Genomic DNA, 17204 nt, shown 5'->3' with positions numbered 1-17204 from the left:
AGCAATTCAGATGGGGTTTCCTCAGCCACCATGTAATTTTGCACTGTGATGCCTGTGCTGAGTGGGATAAGCCACTCCACTGCACAGACAGTCACTGGCCAGGCTATCCAGCAAAATTTAGAATACAGAAGAACAGAGGAGAGACGAATCCAGCTGCAACTAGACGAGTCCCAAATGCCCCTTCCCCAACAAGAGGCATGCACACTACCATCATATAGTAGTGTTTCACAGTCACTTCATTGTGCAGTGCTTTTTCCTGAAGGTACAGACAAAGTCACATTGCTCTGAGCTGTCAGGGTGTGGAAAATGCTGTGTCCATGAAGGTCTGACTCATTTTGTGAGTCCAAGAGCAGAAGAGTCTGTGCTGGCTTCACTCGTGCTTCTTGTCATCTGAGGTTTCTGTAGGCATCATGCAACCCTTTCATCACTGACAAATTTAGCTGTCTTGAGGGGTACGGGGTTTTGCATGCATTTCTAAGTCTGCTTCTAAGTAACCTTTCAAACAGCAAAGCCAAAGTGTACTTTGATTCTGGCAGTGCAGGCAACTGGGAAAACAAAAATCCGAGCCCTGAGCCAGTCTTGTCTAGGGTGGGCAGCTTTTTGGCCTGATGCTCTCCTGAGTATCAAGATCTCTCACTGAAAATCAGTGCAAGGGCTAAGATTTCCCTGTGTACCAATGGTGAGGCCTGCCACAAAAAAACAAGGAGAATTGTTGCTTTTATCCTTACAGTCTTACACTGGAGTTCTTGTGGAGGCCCATAAACCCCTGAAGGAATTCAGGGATGGGCTGGCATGCTGCCAGTTTGCATGGTAGTATGTTAATGGATACCACTGCAGTCTGGCCAGCAGGCTGTCATTTGACGTCTGTGTGCAGAACCTGGGTGGGAATATTCAATATATCATCTGCTTCCCCAGGGTGATGTACGATGGGTGACATTTTGTAAATCAATGCATGGCCATAAGCAAAGCCGTTCTCTGCGGTTAAAGAATTCCTGCAGCACTTAAAAAAGACATACTCATAAATAAACTGTAATAATGTTAATCTCTTAATATGGCTTAAGCATATTTATTACTCACAAGTACAAAAGGGAGTAAAACTAGAAACAGGGTAAGTGGTTTGTCTTCTTCTGTGATAAGCTAATAAAAAGGAGACAATGACCAGCTGAGCGCAAGTGACAATTATCTAATGCAGTATTTCCAGATGGAGAAAAAGGATATTATGGCACATCTCTGGAATGCTACTGTGGTTTAAAAAAAAGATAAAAAAAAGACAAAGACATATCCTGTTACCACCAGAAGAAAATGAAACAGTTCTCAGGAGCAGATGCCATATTAATTACTGTAATTATTTGATAATATTCCACATATAAGGGAAAAATGGTATTTTGACCACTCTGAGCCTAATTGCTGAAAGAGTCTGGACTTCTTAAGTACACCAGCAGTAAGCAAGCAAGGAAGTGCTCTATTCCAAAGAACTCTATCCTGCCTTGCAGCAGAAGGAAGGCTTCTGCTGTTATCAGGCAGTTGTTTGCCCCCATAAGATGTTCTTTTGCATTAACCCAGTAATCCCAGTCTTGCCACTAGATCAACAGTCTGCACAGACCAAAGGGGTGAGACCCAGACAGAGAGCTCTGAAACTTCTCTTGCTGCATGACACAATTTTACTATCTGCTTATCAGGCTGGTGGTATCTTGCAAAAGGCTTGGCAAGGTCCTCCCTGTACTTACTAAAAGCAGATGCTAAACAGACTGGACTTCAAGGGATGGTTGTAAGTTCTGACCAGAAGAACATAGAGGGAGATCATTACCAAAGAACAGAAAGATTAGTGTTTTTCAAATGGTATTTTTCTTGGATAAGAAAGGAGTACATTTCAGTCCTACTGCAAGACTCTCATCTTTAGGGCAATAACATGACATTTTCCTTATTTATAAAATTGCTTTGCCTCTGTGGAGGTTATGTTCTGTCATACTAAATAAGAAGGTAATTCATCATTAAAAACGGGGAGTCAAATGAATGCTTGTTCAGCTAATAACCTGGTGAATGTAGAGGAAGGAATGACATTTCTATGTCATTGTCTGCAATATCTCATTGGCTACAGCCTGATAACTCCTCTAGAAAGACGTTAGGTTATTAAGCCAAGCCACAGCATGCAATATAATTTAAAGACCATCCAATCTAATTAGTTAGTGAAGCATCACTAGGAGAGAGTCCGCTATGTGGTGTGCTTTGTATCATATTGTTGCTACTTCTGTACGTCTTTATCAGAAGCCATTCATCTCATATTCTTAAAACTTCGCTATAAACTCCTTCCAAAATGTCACACATCCTGGGAGCATTACTAGCAATGAGCCAACATCCTCTGGCAGGCCACGAAACACCACACACTGCTCATTTGTTGAGAAAGTGCTCATACGAGATTCATGCCAGAGACTGACATTATAAAAACCGGCAGTTTTGCCTCCCTCCCACACTGCCTCTTCTCAATTTCTGGCTCCTATGCACAGGGGCAGAAAACTGCCACTAAGTCAGAGGAATGGGGCTTTTTCCCTCCTACTTGACAGAGGCATAAATAGTCACACATGCTGAAGCGGTGGAAATGCAGGTCCTGCCTAGGCCAGACTGAGTCAGAGTCACTCAAAGCTCCCTGTGGAGAGGGAATGCTGCTTACCATGAGTAACACCAGCCAGCTGCCGCAAACGGTAGTCTGGCTCACAAAAAGCTTCCGCGATCAAAGGAGAAAAGGAAATAGGTAATATAATACATGGCTGACTTCTCATTGTACAGCTGTGACTGCGTTTCAGTCAGGGACAGCCATGAACTGCACTTACACTTACTTGTACTCTTTGGACATCTATCTTTTTCCTTGTCCTGTACTTGAAACAGTTACTTGCTCTTAGTGATGATATTATCTTTGGTAACTGACAACCACTAGGAATACCTGTGTGTAGAAACTTTTGGTTTTGTCATTACTCTACATACTTTGTTTCTGACTCATATGTGGACTAAGCCAGGGAGCACATAAATGAATATATTCTATCAGACTGAATTAGTCATGAGGCAAAATGCTCTTATATACCACATGTGGGTTTGGGTCAGAAGTGTAAATCATTTAAGCATGAATCTGAAGAACAGGCCCTTTTCCAGTATGGAGACTGGGACCAAAACCACAGCATCCAGCAGGCCAGGTCCAGAAGTACTCAGGAAAGCAGCTTGCCCAGTCTAGCTGTTCTCACCCTACCAAGCACCATGATTTTGTCCTTCAGAATTCAGAAAGTTTTTTAAAAAAAATCACATCTCTAGTTTGAGACATTTGCAGTGTCATACAAATATGTCCACATGCATTAAATCTCTTTCTCCCACTGACTTTTAAAAGTAGCTTTGCTTTTTTAATTCTTTTTTTTCTTTTCTTTTCTGTAGCTGCCATTTCTGGATCATACTTTGCTCAGGCAGGTCAGGTCTCCACCATAACACCTCTGCAACATTTAATCTTGTCCTTCTCCATGGCTTATCACTTTCCCATATTCCCTGTACCACCACAACTGTGATCATCACCTAGTCCAACCTAACCACCAACTCTTGTTCTTCCCATCCCCAGCCTCCCAGCAAGTAGCAGTAAATATTGTCACCAAGCCTGCCATCTGCTAGCTGCCACGGAGCAGGAGGTTGCTACTGTCGGGGCTGACACAGAGCTAAGACAACAAATAGGCTGTTGCTGCCTGCTACAAGGGGTTGAGGTGGGAGAGCTGCCTCCAAACCCAAAAGGAGATGGGGGAAAAGGGCACCTAGAAGCTCCTGGCGTAAAAGAGCACCTGATCAGCACCAGTGGCCACTACAGTTTGTGAGTGCAACTACATGGAAACCGTCTGTGCAGCAGCTTCCCATTTCCTCCAAAAAAAATGGTGAAGGGCAAAAAAACGGTCCACCACCCACTTGGACTAGATTGAACAGGATTATATCTCTATTTTTGCAGTGTTATATTCCACTGGGCACCAGAGCTTTCCCCTTTTAGGCCTCTTTGCAATAAAAGAATCTCAAAACTACATGTGGCAGAAAAGTAATTTATCTTAGCTGAACAACTGTGAGTCAGGATTTTTTTTATTAACCTGTTTTTCCAATTTGCAGTGGTGTCAAACTCCACATGGATTTCAGACAGAAAAATCGCAAATATCTCCAGTCTGCTTAGAAAGTGAACTGCACACTTGTTACAGACGATTCCCCCTTTCCCCTACACCACAGAGCACTCACAGCTTTGCCAACATGCTCCCCTTTCGCAAGTTGTAGGCTGGGAGCAAGCACTATTCAGTTCCCTGGCTGGTTCAACTTTATTCTCTTTTTTACACTATGGCACATATTTGTGCATCATGCAACAACCAAATGAGAACATCTTTTCCAAGTGGTATTTCTTAATGGCATCTGGAGGAAGATTTGTAAATAATGTCTCATGAATTGCAAATTAAAGCCTCCTTTCCACACTTCCATGACACACTTTTTCCTTTGCATTTTCCTCCTTATACCTTTTTCAGTCTGCATTTTATTTGATTGGAAGCACTGAAAAATTGTAAAAATTGTTAAAACAAAGAGTGCAAGTATTTTTCTGCACCCTTTCTCCTCACTCCCTCTGATACATTTTATTTCTGTTTTTTTAAGTGCTTTGGATCAGGTCCTTGCCTCTGGCACTATTCCTCCAGCCTTGACTTATGTCTAGAATAGAGTCTTCTGGCACGTCTCTTGCTCCTCACTGCCTGGCTCCTGTGTGCAGAGCTCCTGTTTTTCATGGATCAAGGACTTAGGCATCTTGAGACTAGCACTAGCCTCTCCACTTGGCTCCAATTTCTCCTTTCCAGCCTCCTCACAAAAATGAACCAGGGTTTAATATTTAGTTCTCAATACGGTGCTCCTTTGTTTATTTTCTTCACATATATATTCTTTCTTTTCATGTCTGGCCACAAAGAGAAGAAAGCTGGTGGAACACCACTTTTGCCAGTTTATTATCAACTTTGAGCTGTGAAAGCTGCCATAGTAAGGAGGTAGAGGGAGCAAGGGAGGACATCTAAAGGGAACAGAGTAGCCCATCACCAGGCCTGTTGCTGGATCTTCTGCAAGACCCCAGCATAAGTAAGTATCCCCAGAAATGTGGGCATTATTCCTTAGCCCTCTCCTTGGCTGCAAGTAGTCTTCTCTAACACTTCTCTAAATTTTAATTCCTCTTTTTCAAAATCCAAGTAGAGCACAGGGACTATATACTGGCACTCTGTACAAGGGTGAGATCTGAAGGATGAAATTGTAGGATTATAATCCTTAGTATTGCAGTGATATGACTACACTCTACTCCCCACAGTATGATGTACAACACAATATCTTTTCAGTTTTCCTAGAAACAGAATTTTTGAGGAAATGAAAATAAAGGGTATTTGACTTTAGATTAACTGGACAGATTTATTGGGCTAAAAAAAATTCATTTTGTTTGTGGGTAAATTCAATTTCCTTCAGTCCCTTTAAAGAAGCAGATTAACTATGAAAAGGAAAGTATAAACAGGAGACACAGCAACCCTCCCTTTAAAAATGTAGAAATAACACATTTTAAAGTTTTTTAATATTCCCCACTCCTCCTTGGATAAAAACAAGAGGAAAATAACTGGGCTTATGGTCTTTTTGCGATCAATTTACTAATCTCAAGATTTCTTCTTCTTTACATAAAGCTGGAATCATGACCTCTCACTTCACCCATAAAAGCCAGTGAGTACATCTAATCTAAGGTGATAGGTAGACTCTGTAGCAAATCTAGGCACCTGCAAAATGATTCATCCTCCCTACTGCAGACACGTGCTCTCCGGCAATGTTTCACTTTACTAATCGCAGAGGAAATAGGGACAAATCATTCGGACTTAACACCTGAGGTTTAATGGCTAAATTTAGATAAGATAAATTTCCCCTTTGTCTTCCACATCCTTACTGTATTTCTTGATTGGTGTTGACCTGATTTTTCTTGTTCCTAGAATTGGGGTACATACCTTCAAGAAGTCCCGGTCACAATCAGATCCATCTTCTAAATGAAAGGCTGTGAAGCTATAGTTGAGTGTGTTTCCTTTTGTAGTTTGGATAGTCCATTTGCAGTGCTCATTTAATGGGTAATTATTCGGATAATTTAAGCTTTCCAATATGCCATGGCTGCGATTAACAGTCAGTACTTCCTGGCAAACTGAAAAAGAAGTGATAAATTATATTTGTGCAGTGCTTACTAACCCAGTATCTAAAAAAAATTACTAACTGAAGTTACTGATAGCATTACAAGGTGAGAAATATTTTTATACACAGATTAGAGAAAATAACTCATGCAGAAAGAAGATTGTGACCTATTGAAAAACATATTGCATCTATTGAAAACAAAATCCAGGCTTTCCAAACTTGAACCCTTCAGCTCTATTTTGTCCTTCTCTTCTAATACTTACAGACTCATCAGTATATGTAGTATGTATATTTTTTGGCAGTTTTCTTTAATTCTAAATACATGGCTGTTCCTGAAACGTGTCTTCTCTTTTCTTTTTAATTAACTAATAATAGTAATTTGCCCTATCACTTGAAACAATTTGGGGAGGATGCTCAAGAAAGACTAATGGATTAAAGCAGTTTATTTCAGCAAGCGGGAAAACCTGGCTAAAACAACAAATGGAATGTACACTACTTGTATTTGGGTTTTTTGGCTGCAGGAACTGGAATTGATCATGACATTCTTTAAAAAGAAGCCATGATTTTTCTCATGAGTCATCCAATAGCTTCCTAGCATAAGAATAGGACACTCACCTGGAATAATGAGAGCTTTCCTTCAAGGGCAGAGGAAATGAAAAATAAACCAAACTAGGTGAAATTACAATCATGATATTAGCTCAGCAAGTCTCATTTTCCTGTATTCAAATTCACTAAAGTCAGAAAATATCAATGTGAGCAATCCCTTGTCTGGCACAGCACACAACGTGTATTGGGAGCCGACCAATGTAATGCACAGAGAATAAGGAGGCGGGGGGAGCAGGGAGCAGGATAGGCTGTTTGCTTTGTACAGCAAATCCGCAGGTTTTGAACAGCAGATATAGCTGAGATTCACTTGCAAAACTCTTTTATTGTCTGTCACTATCACTAGGGATGATACACCTACCTCCTGTAAATCTTTTTTTATTCTTTCCATATTATTTACAGAGCAGCAAAGGCTGTGTTTTTAGGACTTCAAAATGCTCAGGATACCCCTGAAGGTCAGGGTCATGTGGTATGGAGCTTGTCTGCAAAGCTACACTGAAGCATACAACTATTTGAAAGGACAGGATGAAGAGCACAAAATGGATCTTGAAAAATGCAAGATGGATAAAAGCTGCTACCCCCTGCCATCAGGATTTTATTAGAAACAAATCAGACAGAAAGGTGCCTTTGAATGTTCACTTGATACCATATTTTCCATTCCAACATTTTCCAATTCATCACCGCATTTCTTCCATGTACATGTAAATGCATCTGGCATCTAGGTGTCCTATTTTAGAACACTACTTCCTACATAATTTTAGCTTCTGGGCAAGCCATTGAAAGCTTTCTCTGATACACCTTCAGGAATTAAAAATGAATGTGAAATGTAGATTACCTGATAGCTCAGGTTCTGCATCTGAGTGCTTTGAAAGTGCTCTTTCTGTTTAATTAATGAAAGAGCAGGAACCCTTTTCTAGTTTGCTGCCCAAAAAAGACGTGGTAGATGAATCTGTGACATCTTTAAGGAATGAAGGAGCCAAAGGTCCCTCACTGTTCTAATTGTTGTATGGGCCATGTGTGGATGAACAGCTTTAGTTTTCTTTTAATCCATTTACTATTCTCCAAACCTAGGACAACTTACTTTCTATAAACCTACAACAATCCCTATCACTTCAGCATGGCATATTTAGTGTACGCAAAGATGCTTGCAAACCATTTTGTATGTGGTGAAAGTCCATATTTTCCAATGTGCATTTAACCATACATGCTACAGTGTATAAGGAGAAAAGTAAAACACCAGGATTATATTCAAGGTTATGACTGGGAACAAAATAATTTGTCATGTATCTTCATTTTCTCCAAATGTTAATATTCTGATATTTCTGGGGTAGAATTATTTTATCAAAAAAAAAAAAAAGGTTTGCAAGAAAAATGTGAGTCTTACTGAAAGATACAAAAAAAATAAACTTTTTGAAGTGTTCCAGGTAGGCTAAATGATCCTAAGCACCCACAATGATCCAGGATGGCTGCCTCAGAAGCAGCTAGAAGAGCAGAGAACCTTGTTCTACCTGCCTTCTTGAAAAGTCAGGAGATTGAGCCAGTGGAAGAGAAAGAGCAGCCCAATCTACCCTGTTACAGATGTTCAGCACTTGTTATTCTGAGTAAATCTGGAGTGGCAAATGCCACTGATGTAGTTAACAGAAGTAGAGCCACCTCACCAGCTTTCTTCTAGGGAGTAGATAATCTCCATCACAGGTAGATGGGCAGATAATTTTTAGCGCTCTGTTTTGTGACTGTAGCACACTAGAGAATCTGGGTCAATAATATGCTCTATACATTGTTCTCTGTTCATGAATAAGTAATATCATGGGCTGCAAGAAGTAGTTTCAGGAACAGGCCAAACTGTAGAAACATGTTCTTTACTTACTTACCCTGTTTGTATTTGGCTAAAAACCCTCCACCTTGCTGATTTCTATCTGTCCTTAGTTTCACATACATGCTGTCTCCACTGGAACGGATGAGTTGTGGTATCTGATTCCCACAAAATTTACCTAGCTGTTTAGCGTTACTGCTGTTGCCATCATATACCTTAAAAGAAAAAAAAAAAAAGAAAAAAAAAGCTGATGGCATTACAAATCCAAGTAATTTCCCCAGAACAAATGTCTGCTTAGGGAATTGTTACTGAGCATACAAGAGGTTAAATTCTATTTCTGCTCAGAGGAAGCCTGACAGGCATTTCAGAAACAAGCAAATCAGTGGAAAAACAGGAAGTCAGTAACCGAATACTGGTGGGTTTCAAGGGGCTTACTCACCAGGAGGGGAAAACTGCACTTCATTTAAAATGTTAGAAATACGCAAATAATTTAAACAACAATACAAATTAAAAAAATTTGGATTAACAATAGGGTTATTAACACTGTTGTGCTTTTTTCCTTGTAATTTACGAAAAGAGCATATTAAAGCCTTGGTCCAAAACACAGCAAATTTAAAAGATATAGACAGATTCTTGTTTCAGTGGCCTTTCTATCTAGACATAAATGCTTTTCTTACCAGCAGCTACACAAACACTGCTGCCTTACCTCTCACTGCTATGTGATCCAAGGTAGCATATGAGCATGGAACTGTCCTGTTCTGGGTCTGTTCACTTACAAATATTTGCAGACCAGGGCAGCCATATGCTTTCCCTTGCCTGTATACTCATCATACCCAGCTGCCTCCTGTGGAGCAAAGTGTCACAGGGTACTTACTGCAAGGTAATCAAAGTTGCACTCTGAGTGATACTCTAGATGGAACTGTTCAAACTGGATTTCAAATGGGGTTCCTCGGCTTCCTCTGAGCAACCAATAGCACTCTGAATTGTGGTAATACGGCATAGGGTAGTTAGGAGACATGAAAATACCAGAAGCTGTCACCAAAGTCCCACCACAACCTGAAAACAGCAAAGAAACCAAACCAACATTTAACACCTAGAAGAATAGAAAATTAGACATGATGTGTGAGATTCCCACTACTGACCTCATTCACAAGCCCTGAACATCTTCATTGATGCCCTAAAAATCTGCATTTAGCCAACAGTGTTGTAAGCAAAAGAGAGCCCATGGCAGCTAGAAATATTAACTATCTAATTTGAAGACTGCTCCTGACAGATCATTAATCTTAAAATAGAAACCTCCCATTAAATTCTTGGTTACTGCTTTCCTAAGCATATGAGAAAGTTGATGGTACATTATATCTAGGGAATAATATATCCTCCTTGTGGAGAAAAAGAAAGCCCAAGAATCAAGAAAGTTGTATACTTGATCTTAACACCACAAATATATGTTGCTATATAATTAGCAGACATATTTTAGAAGACGTGGGGGAAAGAGTGAGAAATCAAATACAAATGAGATCAAAAATGAGATGTGTAAAATGGTTTTATACTTGATATGGTCATTTTACCTGCTGATGTACCATCCCAGTCTGCTGAAAATCCCCTTCCTGTGAAAAATACGTCACTTACAAACTTTATCCACAGCTTGTTACCATGAGAGATTATAACAGGAGGCAGGTCTGTACCACAGTATTTTCCAAGATAAGGAGAAGTTTCATAGCCTCCATCTCTGGAATGATAGAGAAGAAAAACCTTGGGCAAAGAGAGAAACCATGAGAACTGTTAAAAAAATTACAAATCTTTAGATTCTTTCAGGCCTGGAAAAGACCAGTCCTGGCTCTTCATCTTCCACAGCAATACAGCTACCGAAGACTGGAGGAGTCCTGATACTTGCAGTAAGTCCTACCACAAGCACCTGCTTAATGAGTATGTCCACTCTCTCATCATATCAGCCCGTCCAGAGTCTGCCAATACAACGACATACTCAAGAATTATCTCAAGTAGAATTGATGCTGCAGAGGCAGGACTTTCTCTGTATTCTACAAGGTGGTAATCATTGGTGTAACCAAAGGTAACCTAATTTGAAGAAATAACAGTTTGCTCACTTCTCATTGTTTAGCCTGGCACAAAACCAGATGAGCTGACCTATAAAAACCCCCACGTTTATTTGCCACCACACAAATGGGAACCCATTTTTCAGAACTGATACGATGCAAGTTTTGAAATATTTTCTTAGCCTTCAGATAGCTCTCAAATAACCTCCCTGTTCTCTGTATGCCTTAGTATAGCTTCTAGGAAGATCTGTTCCATGATCTTCCTAGGCACAAAGGTAAGGCTGACAGGTTGGTAATTCCCAGGGTCTTCCCTTCTACCCTTTTTAAAAATGGGTGCAGTATTTCCCTTTTTCTAGTCACCAGGGACTTCGCTTGACTGCCATGAATTTTCAAATGTCATGGAGAATATGTCACAAAACAGGCAACAAAACCCTTTGTTTCTGCACTAAGGAAAACAATCAGAATGCAGTGCATGAGAACACAGACCACATACTCCACTTGCTCTGAGAACTGGAATTTACCAAGTGGAAAAGCTGACAATGGAGTAGGATGGGAGGAGGAAAAGGTAGTCTTTGAAGTTCTCTGGTAAGTCCTTTTCCCACATTGACAGAACAGGTGTATAGTTAAAACTACAGGTTCTGAACATGCCTAAGTGGATTTGGACAACTTCCATGGTGATCAGTAATAAGGACAAGAGAAATAATTAGGCTTGCCTGATTTCTACATGGTCATTTCTACAGATGTTACTCCGTTCCAAGCTGAAGTTGGTGAAGCGCAGCACAATTTGTCTGTTTATTCCCACTGTGATGGTGTATATGCACTCTATTTGGACAGGGTAGTTATTAGGATAGTTCGGAGATGTTAGCACACCAGTTTCAGTACTGTAGTTGTATGAGCACACTTAAAGAAAAGAAACAAGTATGAATTAATTTAATATGTATGCTAAATTAACAGGAAATTTCTATTCCCAACAGACAGAGGAACAAACCCCCTGTGCTCCTGTGCATTGTAATTCTTCCTGGTCACATCTTACTGCTGAATGTCATCACTATAAACTAAAACCAGAATCCAGCTTTTCCATGGGATTTCTTACATTTGAGTTGATTTGTTCAGCTTTTACCAGAACACTGTGTCTGTAATAAATAGACAACGTAAGAGTAGTTTCAGCTGCCTAAGTTGGCTTTGACCCAAAATCTGGGTAAGAAGAGAGAGGAAACTGAAAGGGATGGCTTGATCAACACAAAAGGTATGATTCCTGAATTTCTCAAAAGCAGTGGTGGTGGAAACTGAATGCAGTCTCTAGCTATGAGGAGATATATTGTTCTCAGGCACTCCCCACAATCAATCCGGGGAGATGGGGCTTTTACATCTCGATTTCTTTTCCCATTTTCTGGGGCATAAATGACAATCAGTTGGAAAACAGTATAATCCTTAAATTGTGAGGACAAAACAGTTCTACTTAAGGTCTTATACTAAAATCAGCTACATTAATTCTACTGTAAACACTGTAGAAACATCTTGGTATTACGAGCTGGAAAGAGGAAAATAGTGTGGACTAACACTGAGGCAGAACCTGAGCAGTAATTAAAAAGCAGCTCTTTTGAAAGCACAGACACAAGGACTAGGAATAAAAATATCTGCTATACAGTGGTACATGAGACATTTTAGAGAGAACAATTGTGTACTAGTTGGTCAGAGTCCGAGTAAGGTTTGTGATCTGGCTGCAAAAGGGGCAAGAACAAATGCGATCCATGTCAGGTGTTTTCAGTTGAAACAGGGAATATTGATGCCGCTGCACAAGGTAATAGTGACATGTCACCTGGAAAGATGTGGATAACCATGGTCACTGATGTTTTGGAAATCAAATGAGAATAAGACAGGTTGTGGAGGTAGCAGGCAAGAGACACTAGAAGAACTTAACTTGTTTAGTTTAGCAAGTGCAGGAGAACAAAAAAAAAAGATAAAAATCAAGAAGCTTGAAGAAAAGAAAATTAGAATATCCTCTCAATGTCAGTACAAGCTCTTAAGTTAAAAACTGTCCCTGAATAGATACACAGAAATCACAAGAAAGTTTCTGTCAGGAACTGCTGAGTGTCCAGGACAATCATCCAACCAACATAACTGATGCAGAAAGAGGGAAAAAGTCCACTGTTTTTTAAGATACAGTTTGATTAACTTAATTGAGAAGGAGATCACACTATGTAGTTCTTGAAGAAAAAAAAAAGGAAAGAAAAAAAAGGGGAGGGGGGCATAAAATTTTGGCCTGTATTTGATGACCCTGAAGACTCACTCAGTCCTCCCTTTCCCTGTTTCAGGTCCTACATGCTGTAAGTAGAAAGTATTTAAGAAATCTACTTATATCAAATAGACAGTGTTAGAGTAATTATAAAGTACAACTGAAAGAGCAAGCAAAATATTACAATTAACTTTATATTCATTTACACTGGTTTTCACAGCTGCAGTGTAGTAATACTTATGCTTAACACTTCAATACGTATAGTAATTTAGGATGACATTACAGTTCAGGCCCTCCATGTCTAAGGCTGGTCATTTCTATGTCTGTTCTCTATCCATTGTAACTACTAAAATGCCTTTGCTTTTAATGGTGTCTTTTTTAATAGCATTTTTTTTTTTCATTCTAGGTCACCTGGAAGTCTTCTGTTGAAAATGTTTTCTGTGGGATAAATACACCCAAAGCTAGCTACCAGGCTCATGTTCCTAATTCATCAAAGAAACATGACACACAAACTGGCCAATAATTTTCTGCCATCGGGTTGTATTTTGGTATTGAAAAGTCAAAAAGCTTTCATGCACTGGTTTACCTAAAATCATGATCTACTGAAGTCTTTCTCTAGAATTTTAGTCATTTGTGTTCCATCACAATATATGCTCTAATGTACGCTTATAACAATCAGGTTAGTCCTAGTCACCTTAAAAAACCCTGTGCTGCTTTATAAACCCTTGTAATATCCTTACTGTGCTACCAGGTCCTGTGGGGTTTCATGATACGTAGGCCTTATCATCAATCCACAGATCCTTAAGTTATACAATTTCTTGAGAACCCTGCCTGCAGGATTAAAAACCTGACAGAAACGTGACCCAAGTTTTTCTTAACAGCTCATTACACAAAAAGCAATAAAAAAGTAAAATGCAAATGTGTGTATATTTATTAGGTTACTTATTTTAAACTAATTATTTCCTCCTGATTTTGGAAGCATATGTGCCTGACTCATGCACACTTAATGGTTAGAGCTGTTGCAATACTGCCATTCCTTATTCACTCAGAAGCTGAGACCATGAATACTGGCTTTCAGCCTGGAGAATATTAAAATTGATGCGCTAGAGAGGGCCCTTAGGGTAAAATTAGCAACATGGAAGGCAAAATATTATCAGCCCTTTAAAGAACAATTTCCACAGAACTGTCCAGGTTCCTTCCCTCACCAAAGTTTGCTTTCTTGAGAGTAATCCATACAGAAACTCATACCCCAAGCGCACTGTTTTAAACTGAATGCTGTATACTGCTCTACACTTCACAGTCTTCTTCACGAGCTAAGTGGAATAAGTACAGAAGGTGGACCAGTGACTGCCTTAGAAATGTCAGACTACTGGCTACGGGGAAATAAATCCAAGTGTAGACTGAGCATAAGCTGCTGTGAGGATTAGGAAGAGCATAAACGAAACCATGTTTTTTCACCGCCAACTCTCTTCTGGTAACTGGATTCATTTGTTGTCTTCTACTTTCAGCAGGAGAGCTGGCACTCCCTTTGCACTCACCTCACTAACACTGCATTTGGGGTGTGCTTGGGCAGTAAAAGTTCCTTCAGCGAAAACTCTGGCAAAGTTAGCAGTGAAAAAGTGCTTTGACTCCTTTGCCAAAGTTCAGAATGCAGACTAATGCCATAAGGTGATTATTATATGCCTGGAAAAAACAGGAATTCAGTTTAGTTTGAAGACATTTATCGCAGCTCATGAAAAACTGGAGGAGGCGGCAATTGTCAAGGTTAATCACACATCTTGCTTTGCTAGTGTGTGAGGTTCTGAAAGCCATTCAATCTGCTTTCTGATTTCGGTACTGAATGTGTTTGCTCTTCTGAAAAAAATGCCATAAATGGCAGTAACCCACTGTAATAGACAACAGTGAAGAAAAATGCCAGCTTTTGTATCGCTCACTCATGCAATCATGCATACTGCAGAAAATTATATCCATGTTTTTCCCCATAAAGAGATACTCATCAGTTGCCACAATTCTAATTAATCAAAAATAAAACTACAGTGTTGTACGGAAAATGGGGAGTTTTCTTTTGGTCTCACTCTGCCAAAGCAAAACTGGGATCCCTAACAATTAGATCTTTATGTAACACTACTCATGTTTGGAAAAAAAAAGGAAGGAACTATCACATGAAGCATATGCCTCTCCACAGGCAATGGAAAAGCACATCTGCATTTCAGGGCCTTCTGTTACTGCTGCTGGCAGATGCTAACAGGCTTCATTTTTACCAAGGCACACAAAGGTCCTTTGTAGCATTTCAGACCCTAACTCCTTAGAAACACTGGGTACAGCTGTTCAAAAAGAATCTCCAACTCTCTTCTGCTGATTCACACATAAACACACATACACTAGAGTCATATACACTATACATAGACTAAGCAGACTAATACCTGATCAAACGTAACCAAGTTATAGTGGCCTAACAGGTTGCTAGTTGCCAGCTCATTGAGCATTTTTCCTGAGGCTCAGGACAAGCTGAGCAGTTGACCAAGATGCATGCAAGACTTCAGCTTTTTTCTTTCTGTCTTAGTTCAGCCTTGTTCAACTGTGCCCTGTTATCTCTGCACACACATATTTGTTAGACATTACTTTCCATTCTTGTCTTTGCTTGTTCAGCTGAAAATAAAAGACAGGCAATGTCCTCCTCATAACTACTGGGTTTAGTCAGTAAGATAAGAAGTGAGATGTCAACTTGTACTCAGCTATCAGTAAAGAAGAAACACAAATCCATACATCACTTTCAGGGGCACTTTTAAGTCCATGGGTTCAGAAATGTTTTTCTTTCTTTCCTCATCCTTCTCAAAATCTGACTTCTCCAGTCAAGTCATTGCCAGCTAACATATACCACACAATGAAACTATTTAAAACTGAGTTACACCTCTTGATAAACAGTATCATTCACAATTCAGGATGATAAAGAGGAAAAATCTTATCTTTCACCAAAGCTAGAGAATGCCCAGGAATAAAAATTCTATCACAAATGCAATCCGCTAAAAACTTTGAAGGCTGACTTTTCTCAGCAGAAAGGATGAAATTAAGCCTCTTTAATGAAACAAACAAATGAGAAAAAAAAAATTTAAAAAAAGGAAAAAAATCCTCCCCCCCTCAATTCAAAGGAAAATAAATAAATTCCTGCTTACTTGTGAAGAAGTCAAGGACAATAAAATACATACACTAACTCTAGTGCTATTCCTATTGGAAAACTGTGGCCTGGATCTTTCAAGACCCTGAACAACACTCTCAGGAATGCCTGAGCCCTTTCAAAGATTTTTTCAACAATCTTACATTGGTTCACTGTGGTGTGGTCAGCCACAATGGGCAAAATAAACCTCTAAAATCTATCATAATACTTCCATGGCTATTGTGACATTCATCTATCTGGTACTTTGTTGCAGCACAATCAAACTAGTAGACTGCAACAAGGATTTACCTTGGTCAGATTCTACTGTCTGTGCTGTATCATCTTCCTCCAGAAGCCAGGGCAGAGCACAACCACACCACCCCTCCCCCACCCAACCACCTCTCCCACACTCCTCAGGGCTATTTAACCACTTAGCAAGAACGAGCTACAGCTGCACATCATCCATGTCAACCAACCCACTGCCTCTCAGGCAAGGCCACAGCTGCATGTTATCAATGCTAATCAACCCACTGCCTTCACTCCTCTACAGTTCCCCCATTTTGTTTTTAGGCTGGTCCAAAGGTAATGGGTTAACAGAAATTATTACTGTTAGTTAAACTAACGTTTCTATATTCCAACCCACTACCTTCATTCCTCTACAGTATTTGAGTCCTGGACTCTAGGAAATAAATCCAAATATTACTTTGCTTTCCATGTGACTTTCCCTTTTAAAAGACAGAAAGTTGGTCAAGAACTAAGTAACCCAGGTAACAGATAGCTTAAGTGGTCAATATACATTTTAAACAACTGGTTATCATGTGAGCACATTTGACTGAAGGATTTCCATTTGTATTGCTGCATTACAAGCTATTCACAAGCTGGCAGACTGTTACAACAATTGTTTGCACTTTATGGACCATGGCCATGGTTGTGTATCATAGCAATCAATTTTTTTGACAGGCAATATAGCTTTGCCATTATTTTCAGGCTACTTTTCAACTAATTAATGTAACACAGATAAACCATGCTAACAAAAACATTCTTTGCTAAGATGCATGATGAAGAAAATTAGTGTTGTTCTACATATTTTTTTTTTCTATTACTTACCCTTTTTTTTAAACTCCTATTTATTCTTTTTTTGGGGGGGATAATCTTGTC

General features: G+C 39.6%; 1 protein-coding gene across 8 annotated transcripts in view; it reads right to left on the bottom strand.

Annotated features, from left to right (window-relative positions):
- CUBN (cubilin) overlaps positions 1 to 17204 on the bottom strand; it is a 151446-nt gene that overhangs the window by 98693 nt on the left and 35549 nt on the right. For all 8 annotated transcript variants that reach the window (XM_080386348.1, XM_080386347.1, XM_080386349.1 and 5 more), the window contains 5 exons: positions 11370 to 11556; positions 10171 to 10331; positions 9477 to 9658; positions 8661 to 8817; positions 6012 to 6199 (listed from right to left, as the gene is read on the bottom strand). In XM_080386348.1, coding sequence (XP_080242474.1) covers positions 6012 to 6199; positions 8661 to 8817; positions 9477 to 9658; positions 10171 to 10331; positions 11370 to 11556 — 875 coding nt within the window. The remainder of the gene's footprint in view (positions 1 to 6011; positions 6200 to 8660; positions 8818 to 9476; positions 9659 to 10170; positions 10332 to 11369; positions 11557 to 17204) is intronic.

The sequence above is a fragment of the Falco punctatus genome (assembly GCF_963210335.1).
Source record: "Falco punctatus genome assembly, chromosome: 4".
NCBI lineage: Eukaryota > Metazoa > Chordata > Aves > Falconiformes > Falconidae > Falco > Falco punctatus.
The sequence above is the reverse complement of the archived record's forward strand: the minus strand, read 5'-3'. Positions and strand labels throughout refer to the sequence as shown.